This window comes from Vigna radiata, unplaced genomic scaffold, assembly GCF_000741045.1.
Source record: "Vigna radiata var. radiata cultivar VC1973A unplaced genomic scaffold, Vradiata_ver6 scaffold_371, whole genome shotgun sequence".
NCBI classification, from domain to species: Eukaryota; Viridiplantae; Streptophyta; class Magnoliopsida; order Fabales; family Fabaceae; genus Vigna; species Vigna radiata.
In genome coordinates this window covers 123,912-143,460 of record NW_014542539.1, presented here as the reverse complement: position 1 = coordinate 143,460, position 19,549 = coordinate 123,912, and the positions used below count along the sequence as shown (strand labels likewise).

Sequence of the window (19,549 nt, the reverse complement as noted above, 5' to 3'; positions counted from 1 at the left end):
TTGTTTCATCATNTATCAAGCACTCTNTNTGCACCTGCCAATCAATATCATCATATATATCAAGCACACTATTTATTTGTTGCATAAAATGCAAGTTGCATTGCTTTTTGAACACTACCTTCCCACCACAATTAATACACCTGTCAATCAATATTATCATACATCAATGCACACAACATTAATATTTGTTTCATAATATACAATCAATATATGAAACATCAAAACATCAAATGTATATGACTCTTATACAATAAACTTAGTTGCTAATATTAACAAACGTCAAAACACCAATGTTTTTAATTAAACTAAGGAACTAAGTTTAAAGTTCATGGACTATTACCATAGAAGTAGTTGTTAGCAACTAATAAAGCTTATCAAAACTCAATAAAGCTTTTAAACTAAACAACTAATAAGTTTTAAAAGTTTATAAAATCCTAATAGCCACTAAAATCATCAGAATCATGTTCTTTTTCATCTTCTTGTTGCTAGACAAGAGGCTCTTGTTGATTAGGTGATTGCACATTAGTGGGCTGCATGGGCTGTGTAAGTGTCTGGTGGGAAGAGGATGGGTCTAATATTTGTCCTGCCTCAGGAATGTATTTCCTTAAAATATCTTCAAAAGTTTGCAATCTGGATCTTAATTCATCATAAGCCTCTCTACTGACCATGTTATGTTGGTCAATAGTGTTGGATGAAGATGACTGATGTTTTAATACCCCTCCTCTTGCAACAGTATAATGGGAGGCAAGTTGTCCTGCTCCATAAATTCTTCCTTTTTTCTTTCCCCCCACTACATCAACCCAGCACTGGGTCTTAATGATGTCCTCATTTGCATTTGTTCTTGAGGTAGCATCAGGAGCACCTCCCACATCCTCTCTGGCCTGTGTGAGCCTAGTAGAAAAATCTTCCTATTAAATATGATTGAAAACATCAGTAACTTTAATTAAAAAGTGTGAAACTAAAATAAAGTATACAACATTGAATATTGTTACAACAAGATATTTGCAATGGTCTTGCGAGACCGCTCATCAACAAAAATAGAACGTCCCAGCTGTGCTGCCTGTAAAATCATAAAACTCATATATATATATATATATATATATATATATATATATATATATATATATATATATATATATATATATATATATATATATGGAAACATATATATCAATTTAAAGAAAAATTGGTAAGAAATGAATGAAGATTTTGTATCATACGAATGGCATGCTCGTGTACAGTGATTGAGCCCCCAATGTGGAGTGCGCCACCTTTCTCTGAAGCCCTATTTTTTTGGGCGGTAGCACATTTAACACGGTATGCTGGCGTATTCCAGTGTGCCAACAGTGAGTGCCAAATGCCCTCCCCCACCCAACGCGGGCGTTCTCCAGCAATCCTTGCCTCTCTAAACATTTCTGAAAGTCTATGAGATGCCTTACTGTGGAAGTTTCTTTTAATCTGAACTTCATGTTCAGGCATCCATTGCACCTTTTGCTGTTACAATACAAAATGTTAAAATAAAGAGGATGAAATTAATATTTGAAAGGTATAAAAATATATGGAATTTGCAATGGAACGAGTAGCAAAGTTTTCAAGTTGCAATAAAATTTGGCATGAAAGAAAACCAGCTTCATCCCATAACAGCGATTAATTAATGAACTCAGTTTATAGATATAAGTACACACGTTGAGAGAAAGATGCAATGAATGTTGATTCTGATTTGAAATCCAAATATGGTTTTAACATTTAAAATTTGTTTCAATTTGTTTTATTTGATTCTAGTGCTGAGTACAAATTTGTTTCATGACATTGGAAGTGGCTAAAGGTATGGCATACCATCATAAGCAAGGAAATGCATCTATCGACGCTTGGTTGCTTTAAAAACCAAAAGCCTTTGCTGTTTCAGTTTTCACTCTAGCTTTTCACCGTGCCATCATTCTTTGCTTGGTCCAATCTGAGTTTGGTCATGGTAAGCACTTTAATTCCATCTTAGTTCAATACATTTACACTTCTTTGAGTCATTTTTTTCATCCATACAACTTTGATTCTGCTGGTTATTGATTTCCATGTGCTGTTTGGATATTTTTGCTGCATAATTCACAACTATGGAGATGATTTTTGGATTCTGTGTTTTTCTCTACATTCTGACCATTTAGACAAGTTTATCTTGTCATATGAATTTTTTACACACTATTACATTGTTCAATTAACCTACCATATGCAGAATTCATATTTCAGTTCCAATTCTTGTTTAAAAATCTCAACTGGACCCCTAAGTTGTTGATTCTGAGTATGTTCGTGCTGTTTGATTCATTGTGCACTTATATTTGGTGAATTCAAATATGTTTCTACTGTTCATATGGTACATTTTGAGCCTAAACAAAAATCCACCAGCCAAACCACCAATTATAATCATTTTTGCTAAGTGCACAAGTGAAATTCTGATCAACTGGACATTTTCTTGGCTATTCCATTGCTTGTACATGTTGCATTTGATGATATACCTCTGTTTGAAGTGTCATTATCTCATAAATCACTGCCACTCATTTTGACCAGTGCAGTTCCATTTTTCCACCAGAAAATGGTCAACTACCATACTGATTTTGAGCAGCACCATGCAACAGCCAAAGCTTATAGTTTACATGAGTTTTAAGCTTCATTTTGAGCTTGTTTGAACCTTCATATCACGGAACCAAGAATATAGTTTAATTTCCATTTCTGTTTTTGGCTAAGTGACTTGGAAAAATGCTGTTGAAGCAATTCTAAGATCACATTTGAACATTGTAATAGTACATTTTTGTTTTCTTAGTGTGGAAGTGTGTCAAGGGGCTCCAAGTGTCACTTGCACTTTCATTTAGGGCCGTCTAACATTTACATGAGCAAGCTTTATTGCTTTCTTTAAATTGCTTGTTAATTTTCTTTGTTAAAAGTCTCCGTGGTATATAGGATTGCATAGCATATAGCTAAACCTTATTTTGGTTTTTAGGAGCATTTCATTATCATTTGAAAATATTTTGAAGGATTTCTACTTAGAAACTAAGGTAAAGGATAACTCTAAGTAAACTCTGACTAAGGAAGAACTTGGTTTCGAAGCTTGTCCACTTGTGACTCACCACTTCAGAGAAAAAAGAGAAGAAGATGAGAGAAGAAAGGAAGAAGAGAGAAAAGAAGAGAAGAGAGAAGAAGGAGGACTTATCATGCAATCTCGTGTGCTTAGTGAATAGCAATACAACCTGAATACTAGACTTGTGGGCAGTTGATGGTTAGTTGCTTTATGTTGTAAAGAGCACATTATTAGGATAAAAAATATTCTCAATCTCTCTATATTAATTTTAGAATATGTTTATTTCCTTTTGTAAAAGTTTTGGTTATTACAAATAGAGATGTTGAGAATGTAATTGGTGTGACTCATATCAATAAAATAATTATTTAGTTTTCAAATTGGTATGACAGCCTATTAAAAAGTAAGTTTAAGCCTCCAAGAAATTAGAATCAATGTTAAGTGTACGAAGATTGGTAGTCAAATTACAAAGCTAATGATATATAGAGAATGATCATAACAAATTATTCAAGAGAGATCAATGTGGAGAAAAGAGACAAAGAATTGGTAGTTGAAGTAGATGAAACAAGGAAACTTCTATCGATAAGGCAGCTGCTTCGTAGATGAAGCTCTTGCAGTTTGGAGCTGATATTAAAATTACCTAGAAACATTGATGATGGTAGTTTAACATAAGAGAGGTCAAGGATCTTAAGAGATGGAAAATTTAGACACAGAGAAGGTGACAAATAAATACTATTTTGAGGAAGATAAAGCTCTTGAAGATGAAGGCTAATGTTAAAAAGGAGTTCAAGTGTTGATGATGTCAACATATTAGAAGAGAGATCAAGGATGGCAAGAGAAATCGAATTGTTGGAAGAAAGAAAATGAAACAAAGTTTCAATATATATATATTGAATGAGTGTAGTAAGACACACACACATAAATATATAGAAATAGTGAGTTTGGATCGTGGATCTTGAAATTGGACAACATTTTTTAACTGTGCACATGTCCCTACACGAGTATGAAAGATATGGAGATTCTCAGACAACTAATACTGCAAGGTACTTCAAACTTTCAGCCCTATCATTAGACCCTTTTGGTTGATATGGCTAAACTGCAAATGTGTTTATACTTGTTGGATTTTTGTTCTTTATCATGAAGAATTTCTAGACTGACATATATATATATAAATATTGCAAACCAGATGGGAACATGCCAGTTTCAAACTAGATTTTTGTCAAGTTTCTTTGTAATTACATATAATTGTTGAGTGAGAATCTTGTTTTGGGCTAGAATAATATCTTGAGATTTTAAATTAGACTTCCTATCATAGAACATATATTTGGGTTGGCACCCAATAGAGAATCCATCATTATCATTAAATTCACAATGGCCTTAACATACATCATCAATGAAACTTATACAACAACATTAAGTGAAAAGATGTTTTTACCTTAAATCTCTTCCAGAAAAGTTCTCTGTCATCATCTGGGATTGCAAACCAAGATGTCCAAGGTTTAAGAAATTGTTGCTTTATACACCTTGTGACAGCCTGAGAAGCAACTCTAGAAGGATAAAACCTGGAGCATGAATGCAAGAAAGTTATGATGAATCTATAGGCATAGTACAAAAAAATAAGACAATTCATATAATCACTAAGAAAATAATGTGGTATTACCCTTTTCCATAAGGTTCAATAAAAGGCCGATTAGTTGGGAAAGGATCATTGAAATCATCACGATCATCAGATTGTTGCTGAACATTTGCAGATGGTATAAAAGATGATGTCCCGGGGATAGAAGGAGAGGGATCAATTATTGGTGTCGGACCCACAATAGGATTTGGTGTGGGTGGTACAGTAGAAAGAGTGGGTGTTATCGTAGGGGAAGTGCGTCGTTCAGTACGGGATGGGGTCGGTATAGGAGGATGTGTGGGCTGCGGAGTAGTACGTGGTGGTTGAGATGATCCAACGTCATGTTGAGTACTACCGTATGCCAATGATGGGGTTGTCAAGAACCCTAATAACATATTCCACTTGCTTTCTAGGCTTTTTTATAGCCTTTCCATTATCAGGCCGCGAAAGACCCTCTCCTAACATGGTTACAATATGGAAGTATAAAAATACTCAGGCAAAAACTATAAATTATTAATTAAAACATAATACACTAATTCAATTTTAAAACATCATATAATTTACACAATTATTGTTACAACAATTGTTCAAAATTTGTACAACCATGCATCAAAACTAAAGGGTTATTCTAGCTTTATTCATCCATCTTAATCATCGTCTTCATCATCGTCATCATCATTCTTCAAACTGTCACTATCATCATCATAATGCAAAGAATCATCATCATCTTCATCATCATCTTCATCATCGTCTTCAAATTCGTCTTCTTCATCTTCTTCTTCCTCTTCTTCATCTTCTTGGTTTTGTCCCTCCAACTCTTCATCGTCACCATCAAAGTCATGCAATGCGGATATACCTTCAACTTCAATAATTTCATTTCCATGTTCCGTTTCATGAACTTGGTAAGGGATTTCGTCTTGGATATCATTTGACTCAATGCGACCCCTAGGTTTGGTTTGTATTGCAACACACCAACCACATTTGTCAATGTTACAAAAATTTGGATATGGAACATAATAAACTTGTCTAACATTTTGTGGTAGAATGAATGGATCAAATGGGCGGTATCTTGAAGTCATTTGAATTTACACAATATTATACCTAGGATCCACTCTTGTTCCACTCCTAGAAGGATCAAACCATTCACAATAAAAAAGAACTACTCTCTTTGGAGTAGTTGAACTATTGTACTCGAACTCATAAATCTTTTGAATAATACCATAGAAATCATCATAACCACCCTCGGTAACTCCCTTCACAAACACACCAGAAATAGTTGTCTTCCTTCCTTTGGACCATGCATTTGTGTGGAATTTGTACCCATTGATAAAATATGTGTTCCATTCTTTAACACATCTCATGGGCCAGTTTGACAAATCCCTTAGATCTTGAATTATGGGAGTTAATGGTTGGTTATGAACCTACAATTACGTGAACAAATATTAAGTTACAAGTGTTACACCAATTGATATGTTCATGATTAAGGAAAACATAGACATACTTGATATCTGAACCATTGTGGAAACTCCGAGTGTATTATACCAGAACTACTTCCTTCTAGGACTTGCATTGCCACAACAAATGAGCTGTTAAATATGAACGCAATTAGAGACTATAACAATTTAAGTATTGATGATAAGTTTAGGTTTAGAACATACTCAAGGTAGACCTTAACTTCAATGCAATTAATTAAGATGTGGACGTGAGCAGAGTTCAATTTAACATCAGTTAACCAATAAGTGGACTCCCTCCCTGCGACACGGCCCACTTGTCGAAACACTGACAATGTTGATTGACTTGTACCAATTTGGCATTGTACTTCATTCTTGACATTGTTTGGCAACAACATAAAGTTTTTGAAATAGTGTGAATAGAAATATGTTGTCTCACGACATAAGAAGGCTGCACATATTGATCCTTCCACTCTAGCTTTATTTTTCACTGATCGTTTTGCTTGTCCCATAAACCTTTCAAATGGATACATCCACCTGTATTGCACTGGCCCGCCAAGCCATGCTTCATATGCAAGATGAACAGGAAGATGTTCCATTGAATCAAAGAAAGCAGGAGGGAATATTCTTTCCAATTTGCAAAGAATAAATGGAATATTTTCCTCCAACTTTCTCAGTGAATCTGCCTTGAGCGTTGTGGCACACAAATCCTTAAAGAAATGACTGATTTCAATGAGTGGATTTAACACGNGGATTGGTAAACAGCTAAATGCAACTGGGATTAAAGTCTCCATAAATACATGGCAATCATGACTTTTCAGACCTTGAATACTTACCTTTTCAAGATTAACACATCTGGCCAAGTTTGAAGAATAGCCATCTGGCATTTTAAGCGACTTTATCCATTGACAAATTATTTTGGCCTCATCTTTTGATATGGTGAAATTTGCTTTTGGCTTCACCAACCTTCCGTTATGTTGAGGCTTCAACTCCAAATCTCTTCTAGCACAATATAAACATAAATCTTTTCGTGCATTTTCATTATCTTTTGTTTTACCACTNACATTCATAACCGTGTTAAAGATGTTGTCAAAANNNNTTTTCTCAATATGCATTACATCTAGGTTATGTCTGAGTAAGTTATCCTTCCAATACGGAAGATCCCAAAAAATGCTTCTTTTTGTCCAGTTATGCCACTGTCCAAACCCTTCTATCCTATTGATACCACTTTCAGTGACTTTTGGAAAATGTTTTACTCTTCTCCACACTTGAGAAGGACTAAGTCTAGGTGGTGGCTGATCTATTTCAAGTTCGCCTTTGCAAAAAGCTTTTTTGTTCCTCATGAACATGTGATCCATGGGTAAGAACCTTCGATGACAATCAAACCAACTAGTTTTCCTACCATTTGTCAATGTGAATGACTTTGTGTGTTCCATGCAATGCGGACAAGCTAATCGGCCATGCGTGCTCCAACCAGATAGCATGCCATATGCAGGAAAGTCATTAATTGTCCACATCAAAGCTCCTCTCATAAGGAAATTTTGCTTCTTTGACACATCATATGTCCAAATACCACTCCATAACTTCTTTAAATCATCAATCAAAGGCTCCAGCTAAACATCAATGGATGCCTTAGGACTANATGGACCTGNTATTATACANGTTAAAAACATGAAAGGTTTTGTCATACACATCTNAGGAGGAAGATTGTATGGGGTCATAATCACCNNCCAACATGAATATGGCGATGCAGAAGCCTGAATGTACGNCGTNAACCCATNTGAACATAGACCAAGTCGCACATTACGCNCATCACTAGCAAAGGATGGATGTTTACAGTTGAAGTGCTTCCAAGCTTCACCGTCAGAAGGATGACGCAACTCTCCTTCAGTTTTTTGACCATCATGCCATCTCATGTGTTCAGCTGTTTGCACTGAAGCGAACAATCTTTGTAATCTAGGAATGATAGGCAAGTAGAACATGTACTTGAATGGAATCGGTTTTTTTTCCTCTGTTTAGGATGCACCTCCTAAAATCGAGGATGGCCACAAAATTTGCAATGGACCAAGGATGCATCATTCTTGCCAGTGTCGTTATCATAGAAAAGCATACATCCATTGACACAACAATCAATATTTTTATCTTCCAATCCTAGCTTTGAAACACATTTTTTGGCTTCATAATAATTCTTGGGCAAAGAATTGTTTACTGGTGTTATGTCTAAAATCAATTTTGAGATGTAGTCGACTGCAACATTGGGAATGTTCCAATTAGATTTGAAAGCCGTGATTCTGATGCAAACTGACAATTTTGTGTCTGATACCCCATCAAATACAGGTTCGTTTGCATCTGCCAATAAGTTGTAAAACCTTTGAGTGGCTTCATTTGGTTCCTCTTCATCAGGACTATCTTCTACTTCTTGTTCAGAATGTCGACNANTAACATTNTCGACCATTTCTTGCATATACATTAATTGATCTAACTCATGTGCATGTACAAAATTGTTNNAACCTGAAGNTGGTNGCTTTGAACGAGCAGTCNATGTGGTAGGCAATTCTTCACCNTGAAATGTCCATACATAGTAATTGGGCATGAACATTTTTTTGTATAAGTGAACTTTGACCTCTTCATCTTTCAAAATCTTTGTACATTCGCACTTGAGGCATGGACATCGAATCCCACCATCACTAGCATAATATTCATATTGTCNAGCCCTATGTACGAACTCTTNAACTCCTTCTACAAAAGCTTCCTTCANTNCTCTCCTTCCACTATAACAACGGTCGTACATCCATGCACGATNGTTGGAAAATTGGGCCATGTTCTGTGACAAGCCAAACGAAGACAAATTGAGTCAAAATAACAAATGTCCATGTCACATAAGTAATAAACCTATTACTTCTTAAGTCGGGTATGGGGTTACAATTTCAACACTTCTATGACAAAATTCCATGTGACATAAGTAATGAACTTAATACTACTTAAGTGAAACATGGAATACAAATTCAACACTACAATGACAAAGACAAATGTCCATGTCACATAACCTATTACCCTCGTTAATAGTTCTACATATACATTTAAGAGCAAGCTAAATCATTACCGTCGTAATCAACATTCACAGCGGTAATGTGGAAGACATTTTTTAGGCTTCCTTTCACCTATGGGGTTGGCCATACGGTACGATGTGGGTTTCAAAATTACATAAGCAACCTAACTAAATGGTACCTAGGGTTGGGTATATTGTACAATGTACTTGTAATTCAATTCAAATAAGACAATCCAGATTCATCTTCCACCAAATATAGTTGAACCCACAACCATGGCAAAACATAAACCAATACTTATAAGTATGAACTTAAAACATACACCAATAATTACACAATATATACATAGTCATAACACTAAACAATTTTTATGATCAATAAGTCACACCTGCACAACAATAGCATAGGACATATAATACATACACCAACAACCCAGAATTCATAACATAATAACAAACAGATTCACAATTTAAACATACTTTACTTGCTATAAAATTGAAGAATGCTTGGAAAACTAGTTCAGGAATATTGGGTCGACAGCATAGCAGTATGGGGTGGACTCAAGTTCAATAGGAAACATGTTGTATCACTTATGCTCCGATCAATAAAATTGAACCACAAAAGATATGCATCAGTTCTATATATACGAGTATAAGAATAAAGCTAGGGCCATAATAGCTTACATTGAGTGTGCACTTTCAAGGTAGAAAGTGTCAAGATATGACGTAATAATCAAGTGCACCGGCTACTTGCAATGAACAAAAAAGAAAAAGAAAATCAGAGTTAAGGTTAACAACATGCATCTAACAATTCAAAGTGCAACATGCATGCCGCTCCATCTACCTCTCTCTCTCCATCCACTCTAAGAACCAAATACTACTTACTCCCTCCACTCTATGCTTAAATCATTCTTTCTGAGAAAATCTATTTCCTTTCTTAAATTCCTTTTCAAGCCTAACAAAATTCACTCTATTTTTAATATTCTTTCCATTCTTTCAGTATAAATTTATAAGAATATGTATATTTATTTAGAGACAGATCAGAATAATAATTAGAGTGTAATTATTTGAATTGATACGGTTTATGTAATTTAGAAAAAGAAAAACAGAAAGATAAATTGGATAAAAGAAGATAAAAAGATAAAAAATATTACTACATAAAGAATGTTATAAAAGTACCTGTACATACTATTATAATCTAACCGACCAAATAAAATACTACAGGCATACACTTAACACTTAAACACCTCACTACTAGAGCTGTCAGTTTTATCATGATATACTATGTTTCCAATATTAGGTGTTTGAGATCCTAGATCGAAGTATAACTTTTGAGTTATGGGTATGATCCAAATGGATAAATCCATGTTTGTCATGAAGTAGAATATTTTAAAAAGGGAACTAGGAAATTATAGTACTCAGAGTAAATAAATCTGAACATCTATACAACTCTGTTGAATGTTCTCTAATGTGGTATATAATTCAAACTTTAGGGTTTTAGTTGGGACTGGAAGGGCATGCTTTGAGACATTCAGACCCTTGGCTTATAGTATTTTGGCAGAGATTGTACATCATGTTCGGCAAGATCTTTCCATATCACAGGTATGATATTTTCTTCCACGTTGTTTAAGACAGGAGATGTCTATTATTCAAGCAATTTCATGCTGAATAGTAATTGGATTCTTTCAAATGTCATTCCATCTTAAACAGTTTTTTAATGATTAATACTATTGTATAACATAGAGCTATATATTATTTGTGGAATCTTTTTTTAAATGTCAATTTGGTCATTGGAAGATTGGGACATCAACTTAGTCATCTAATTATGGCTTTTTGACATTGACTATAATAAACGTGAATCACAAAGTCCAAACCTCCCACACTTGACAAATTCAAACCATCCAATTCTTGCTTCTCATGAATACCCTCATAACACGTCTTTCAATGGCAGAGAGGAACTGAAGAAAATAAGAAAAAAACTATATATATATGAAAAGGAGGAACATTTGCAACTATTCTTTTTCTCTGCCCTTTTGACAGATTGGAGTGTTCAAGTGTAAGCATCACCCTCCCACTTACATAATATACTTCCGAATATGACTTATAGTCTTGCCCATTCCATTAATTGATTCTTTGGGATTGTGATTGCAAACCCAACTTCCCCATCTTCGCTAAAATGATTATGCTTCTCTCCCCTTTTAATTCTCAGTGGGGACACTGTCTAAAAGTCTTTTATTACTAACTTGTTGTCTACTTTAGCCACTCCTACACAAACTATCCTCTTAACCCACTAGTGCTATCTTTGCTCCAATGTCTTAATAGATATGCTTTTTTTAATTTATACGTGGATGGTTACTCTATAAATCACTACCATTATTATTACCATCACTTACTTTAATCTTCAATCTTATAAAAACAACCATTTTTAAGTTACATTTTTGTCTCAAGACTGCTAATTTTAAATTGAATGAGTGCTAATTTTCTTGATTGATGTGTCATCTCAAAGGCTTTTGTATATGTGATTTCAAGTCCTTGTTTAGTTATACTGTCAAGAATCTTGTATCCTTTCCTCATAGTTTTCAACTAAAAAAATATTCTGTACATGAAGAACTTAGAGTATAAACATTTGTAAATTTAATCTGTTTGATAAAAATATTTAGTTAGAAATGTTGTAAACATGAGTCTAAGTCTCATGAATAATAATAAACATTTATAATGTTGAGATGGATTCTCATGTTGTCTGTCTCCAAATACATACAGACGTGTCAGCTTTGTCTGTCTTCCTCATGTCAAGTGTGTTTGGAACATCAAATTTTAGCTGTTTAAAACAAGGAACGTGTGAATGACATAATAAGATCAAAGGAATAAGTATATAAAGATGTTTTTTTTAAGTAACTATACCTGAACATCTTGCCATAAGAGGTTTTTCTCGACCTCTGGGACGTCATCCCAAGTTGGATGAAGGATAGATACATGGGTTTTGGCTATCTTACCCAGATGACTGCTAAATCTATCAACATTTGGCCTTGATGCCACACCGGTTCTTGGATCAATCTCAACATGTCTCCTCTACCCAGGAACCTATTCGGATGTCGATTCTGGCAAATGTGTCACTCCTCGTGTACGTCTGCTTTGTCCTAATGCTGAGTCTGAGGTCGACATACCTGAAAAATATATACAAGGTTAGTATGAATTGAAATTGCAATTTTCATCTGAATAAAAATTCATATAAAGTCTAAAAAAAACAAGAGGTTACTTATTAAGATATTGTTTTCTCCCATATCCCTTCATCGTGATCACTACGAATTGCATGTATGTCATCGACAACGTCATCAACTGAGTCTTCAATGGGTCTTGATGTGCTACATGTTGTGTTAAGTATATCAAAAGATTCTTCATCATGAAACCCGTGCATGTTTTTTCCTTCCAAAACCATTGACCATTTTTCATTCGTTGGATCACTGACGTAGAATATTTGCCTTGCTTGACTTGCCATAATAAATGGTTCATCAGTGAAACTCATCTTTTTAAGATCTATTAATGTGAAACCAGAGCCATCTGTGAAAATTCCAGAATTTATATCAACCCATTTACACTTGAAAACGGGGACTTTAAGCCTCACATAATCCACCTCCCATATTTCTTGTATTACTCCAAAATAACTAATTGATGCAGTGATTGGATTTTTGTCTTTAGAACTAGAGAAGTGCAGTGACTCAGCTTTTAGTGTAACCTCATTATTTTGAAATCTACTTTTATCATCTTCTTCCTTTGTCTAAAAAGAGATATTGTTAATATAGTACCCACCATATGTAATGACATTTGTGTTCGGCCCCCGAGATAACCTCAATAGAGTTTCAGAAACATGTGGAGTCGCATAAATCTTTTTCTTAAACCATTGTAAGAAGGTTTTGACATGTTTATTAAGATGCCATTTTTCACTCATTCTTGGGTATGATGCCTTTATTTCATTAACGTGTTCAGAAATGTAAAGAATAACATCATCAGTGTTGTTTAAGATGTACAAATGAGCTTGATTAACTTCTTTTCTACTCACTCTTTCAATCCTCACACCACGACCCTTACCTTCGCAGTTTCCTTCATGTATGCTCTTGGGTAGCCCCATTGGTTCACAAGTTGGCATGTAACCTGAACAAAATTCAATGGCTTCTTCTGCAATGTATCGCTCTATGATTGATGCTTCTGGTTTATACTGATTCTTGACATATCCCTTTAAGATTTTCATGTATCTTTCAACAGGATACATCCACCTTAGGTAAACCGGCCCACATATTCGAATTTCTCGGACTAGATGAACGATCAAATGAACCATGATATCAAAAAAAGGTGGAAAATACATCTCTAATAGACATAGTAGTCTTATTCCTTCATTTTCCAATTGATCTAAACATCGAGGGTCAACAACTTTCTTGCAAATGGCATTAAAGAACAAACACGGACGTGTCAGAATACCCCTAACAGATGGAGGTAATATGCCTCGAATAACAACTGGTAACAATTGTTGCATCAATATATGACAATCATGAGACTTTAAACCAACTGACTTTAGCTCTTGCATAGAAACAAGGTTACTAATATTAGAAGAATAACCTTATGGAACCTTCACACTTCTTAAAGACTTACAAAAACTTTGTTTTTCTTTTTTAGAAAGAGTATGACAGGCTGGGGGCAAATAGGTGCGTCTACCTATTGTTTGTGGATGTAACTATGTTCGGATTCCCATTTCAGCCAAATCTTGTCTTGCTTTTATTCCATCTTTGGTCTTCCCTTTCACGTTTAATAAAGTTCGGATGACACTGTCACAAACATTTTTTTCTACATGCATCACATCAATACAATGTCTAACATCAAGTTTAGAAAGAACTCTCATTTATAAATAGTTTGAATACTTTAACATGAATGTTGATGAAGGTTGAAAAACAGTTATTTTCATACGTCAATTTGGACCAAATTACACCCTTTACTACTCAGAATGAGCTTATAATCAAGCAAAACTCAATAAATGAGTTTAGAGAGAGTCAAAAGCTATTTTTAGTGATTTTATGCTTGTTTTGCATTGTTTTGTAGCTAATTTGAGAAAAGTAAAGAATGGAGTTAAAGATACAGGTAGTTGACTCAAGAAAAGAGCAGAAAAATGAAGATTTGAAGAGTCGACGCTCCGCCCGGCGGCAATGATAAAGGTTTTTGGAATGATTTGAAAGAATGGTTGAATTATCAAATGGTTGGAGTGTAGAAAAGTCAAACAAAATGCAGAAAAGTCAACCAATCAACCAGAAAAGTCAACCGGTCAACCAGTCAACCAGTTGACCAGAATGCAGAAAAGTTGACCAGAGCGCAGTTGACTAGCGCTGGGCGGTTGACCGTGGCGCCGGGCGGTTCTGCGGCTTGAGGGAACCGCCCGGTGGTGAAATTGGGCGCCGAGCGGTTGTCAGATGGGCCTAGACCTGTTTTATGTTATTTTTTATGATCTGTTTGGGCCTGAACTTGTTTTATGTCATTTTTATGCTCTATTTAAAGGCCAGAACGTCTTAGGGTTTGTATCTTTTGATGGCTTAGGCACAGAAACACACTTTTCACCCCTTTGAGGCTAGATTTGGAGATGGTGACAACTCTCCTTTTCTTTTTTTTAGGGTTTCTATCTCTTTCATTCCATTCTTCACCTAGTTTCTCCATGACGATGGGGAACTAATCTTATTTGTTGCTGGGGAAAGATAGTAATCTTTTGATACTCTCTCTTATTGAATCTCTTTATTATTTATATGGTTTCCATTTGTTTTGATTGTTAATTGTTGGGTTATCATTTGTTCTTAAGGCCTTCATCGTTTAACTCATTCGGTGTATTGATGTTTGTCTTTATTGATATGGAGACGTATAGTAATGACACGAATTGGTGAGTAATCTCTTGATTTTGCAATAGCACCTAGGGATAGGGGTAGGACGATCAATTGCGCTAACTTTTGTTTATAATGCGTATTAATTACTAGGGGAGGCTAGGGATACAAAGCCGGTAGTTAATATTAGGCCCTTTTCGCCGAGAGATCGGGTTAAGGGGAGGCTAAGAAAGTCGCATAACAATCAATCAAACTAATATTCAAGGGTAGTATGTAAGAGAGAGTGGAATAGATGAAATTGTAAACCCCCAACAACATCCATTCATTCATCCACTTTTGTGTTTAACCTCAATTGATCAAATTACATTCATGTTTATTTTTCTGCACTTTATAAAAAATCCCAAAATATTATTTTTATAGACTTGATTGGTTAAGCAAAAGCACAACAGTGTAGTGCCGTGAGTCTCTTGGGAAAACGATACTTGGACTTACCATTTATTATTACTTGTACGATTTGGTACACTTGCCAATTTGTCAACAAATGCGATATGATCAATTGAGGTTAAACACAAAAGTGGATGAAGGATGTTGATAATATGAGATGGATTTGTTGCTAGGATTCAGATTTCACCCAATCACTCTCATAAATCTACTATTCTTATTAGATTCTCTTTAGTATCATATTGTCATGCAAACTTTCTTAGTCTATCCTTAACCCGATCCCTCGGTGAAAAGAGCCTATTACTAATTAATGGCTTGCTATCCCTAGCCTCCCCTAGTAATTAATAATGCATGATAAACGGAAGCAAAAACAATTGATCGTCCTACCCCCTATCCCTAGGTGGTATTGCTTAATCAAGGAATTTCCCACCAGTTCATGACAGTACCGTACGTTCCCGTATCAATAAAGACAAACAACGATTACTGAATGAGTTAAACGATAAAAGCATTAAGCGCAGATGAGAAACCCAACAATTGATAATCAAAGCATACGACAAACATATAAATAAATAAGAAATTCGATATATGAGAGTTTAGAGGTTACATCTTTCCCCAGCAACAAATAAGATTAGTTCTCCATCGTCATGGAGAAACTAGGTGAATAATGGAATGAAAGAGATACAAACCCTAAAAAGGAGAAAATGAGAGTTGTCACCATCTCCAAATCTACGCCAAGGGGGTGAAGAGTGTGTTTTTGTGCCAAAGCCATCAAAAGATACAAACCCTAAGACGTTATGGCCTTTAAATAGGGCATAAAAATAACAGAAAACAAGTCCAAGCCCAAACTGATCATAAAAATCGTAGAAAATAGGTCCAGGCCCATCTGAAAACTGCCTAGCACTCAAAGCAGACGCTCAACGGTTTGCCTCTGATCGCCAGACCGCTCAGCGGTAGCTCCCTGCCGCTCAGCGGTGGTGACTGGCGCTCAGGTGCCACTCAGGTGCCGCTCGGGAGCTAGCAGGTCTTTTCAGCACTTTGTTTTTCTGCACTCTGGTTGACTTTTCTGCATTCTGGTTGACTTTTCAGCACTCCAACCATTTGATATTTAACCTTTCTTTCAAATCATTCCAAAAACCTACAAAATCAAGGGAATTTAACGATAAAATCATAAAACATGTCCTCAACTCTTTTATTCACAAAACTAAAGAAAAATCATGATTCCAAACAAGTTTCTAAGTCAAAAGGGTGCATTTGATATCAAAATTAAGTATGAAAATAACGGTTTTTGAACCGTTATCAACCAATAAGGAAGATTAAAAAATATCGATCGTTTCTTCCAAACATTTTTTGCAGATGTACTTTTACGATGTTTTCCGAATACAATGTCAATGTTTTTGACTTCGTTGTACACCTCTTCACCATTCCGGGGTCTGCACACAACCTCATCCTCAACACTTCCATTGAATGCTGTTTTCAATCTACGATAAGGGTGATTGCGAGGAAGGAATTTCTGATGTCTTGTATAAACCGTCTTCTGACCATGCTTCAATTGAAGGTAACTAGTGTTTTCTTCCCAAATAGGACATGCAAAATGTCCTTTAACACTATAACCGCTAACTTTCCATAGGCTGGGAAATCATTTATAGTGCAAAAGAACATTGCACGCAAACAGAAATTCTCTTCAACATCTGAATCAAACACTTCGACACCTTCTTCCCACAACAATTTCAAATCATCAATTAAAGGTTTCAAGTAAACATCAATGTCATTGCCAGGTTGTTTAGGACCAGATATCATCATTGACAACATGACATATTTTCTCTTCATGCACAACAAAGGAGNCAAGTAAACATCAATGTCATTGCCAGGTTGTTTAGGACCAGATATCATCATTGACAACATGACATATTTTCTCTTCATGCACAACAAAGGAGAAAGATTGTATATCATCAAAATAATTGGCCATGAACTGTGTTTTCTACTTAAGTTCCCGTACGGATTCATACCATCAGTTGCAAGTGCAAGTCTTAAGTTTCTTGGATCTGCACCAAATTCTGGAAATGTTTCATCGATCTTCTTCCACTATGGTGAATCTGCTGGGTGTCGAAGAAGATTATCGCACTTTCTTCCTAAAATGTGTCATTTAAGGTTCTTTGCATCCTCTTTAATAGAGAACATACGTTTGAACCTAGGTATTATAGGCAAATACCACATGACCTTACCAAGTGCACCATCATTACCTTCTTCACCAATGTTTTTGTCATATTTCTTTTTAAAATGACTTAAACCACATGTTGGACAGTACTTTAGTGAAGCAAACTCCTTGATGTACAAAACACAATCATTGGGGCAAGCATGTATCTTCTGATATTCAAGACCCATTTGACAAAAAACTTTTTTGGCCTCATAATTTCGAAAAGGAAGAGTATTATTTTCTGTAAGCATCTCCTTTAGCAACTCCAACAACTCCGTGAAACTTTTATCGGTCCATCCATTCCTTGCTTTTAAACTGAACAACTTCAAAGTTGCAGAAAAAAGTGTAAAGTTCGTGCAGCTTGGGTACAATGGTTGCTCTGAATCATTGATAATAGAATCGTACAAATTAGCTCTTCTAAAGTTATCTTCACCAACATCGCGTATCATGTCCTCTAAATGACCCGTCATCCATTCTTCCACATAATTTGTTCCTCGTGACGTCATAGGCTGGTCCAATACTTCTCCATGCCAAGTCCAAACGATATACGTTCTTGTTATGCCAAACATGAATAGATGATTATGCAAATTGCCTAAGTCTTGTCGTATTTGATTAACACAACGAACACAAGGACAAAAATATGTCCCGTTCACAGACTTTGTATTTTCTTTAACATATTGCAAGAACACCGAAACACCCTTCTCATATTCTTCAAAGGTACGACGTGCATTCATCCAGCTTCGATCCATACTATGTTCGTAACATAGTTCATCAGTATAAAATTCTTAACTCTCACAAGGTTAGGCCCTACCCATTCAGGAAAAATATTTTTGATAAATTGCTAAGACATGTGCAAAGAAGTCTACATCATAAATTTGATAAAATTTCGGCATCATTTCGCATTGGTCTCCGAAATACACGAAATGAGAGTAGTCACAAGAATGACAACAATCAAATATGCATCCGGAGAACAACACAAATAATGAAAAGAAATTTCACCAGTCTTGTGCATAAACTCCAACGTACATGTTATAGCAAACTTATGAAAAATAATTTTCCAAACTGTCCAATCGGACAATTCAAAATTTAATACAAACGATTAAAAGATTAATCGTTTGTGTTAAATTTCAAACGGGAACTAAGTTTCACTCAGTGATTTGATACTTATAATCTAACATGCCAATTATAATAACAGAGCTAAAATTTATCACATGCATATTCAAAAGCCAATAAGACATGCATACCTAAAAGCCAAAAACATGCAAACGACAAAGCCAATAACATGCATACACAAAATACAATAACACACATACAATAAAAGTTTTTAATAAAGAAGCTAACCTTTTTAGCAGATTAAAGCAGCAATGGAGGGAAATGGACGACTGCACACACAAAAATATAGCCCAAAAACGGTCAAAAACGTCGCCCAAGAACACGCCACAAACTGCATCAAAACGCAACGAAGACGAATTTTAATCGGTTTAAGTGGAAGATATTTCATCAAAGAGTAACTTAATCGGAGTAAAACTGAATTTAAACATTGCAAAATAGAGAAAATTAACCTGGAAAGCAATGTCGCAACAGGGAGCACGAGGAAGAAGACGATCAATAGTGGTAACTGCTCGCGGGTTTGCGTTCTGCAGTATAAGGAACTATAGACGTCGGTTACGTTCCTCCACCGATGTCTAGAAAGCTATAGACGTCGGTGCTCTCACTAATTTGACGTCTTTATAATTTAAATATAATTAATGGCGTAGATTTTAGGCGTCCCTTGCATGGTTGACTAACGTCTCCAAAAGTTATAGCCGTCACCAACTGTCTGACCGCCGTCTATAGGAACGAGCATTAATTACATGCACCAACCTGTTAGGACATAGACGTCAGCGCTC

At 35.5% G+C, this 19,549-nt stretch overlaps 2 protein-coding genes across 2 annotated transcripts; both read right to left on the bottom strand.

Moving 5' to 3' along the window:
• Positions 1-485: 485 nt before the first annotated feature.
• LOC106780142 lies at positions 486-5,071 on the bottom strand. The gene is made up of 4 exons (XM_014668394.1): positions 4,722-5,071; positions 4,497-4,623; positions 1,240-1,494; positions 486-908 (listed from the first exon to the last, which is right to left on the bottom strand). The coding sequence occupies exons 1-4, from the start codon at positions 5,069-5,071 to the stop codon at positions 486-488; spliced, it is 1,155 nt and encodes a 384-aa protein (XP_014523880.1).
• Positions 5,072-5,323: 252 nt separating this feature from the next.
• On the bottom strand, positions 5,324-5,755 carry LOC106780140 (phosphopantothenoylcysteine decarboxylase subunit VHS3-like). The gene has a single exon (XM_014668393.1). The coding sequence runs from the start codon at positions 5,753-5,755 to the stop codon at positions 5,324-5,326; it is 432 nt and encodes a 143-aa protein (XP_014523879.1).
• Positions 5,756-19,549: the final 13,794 nt, after the last annotated feature.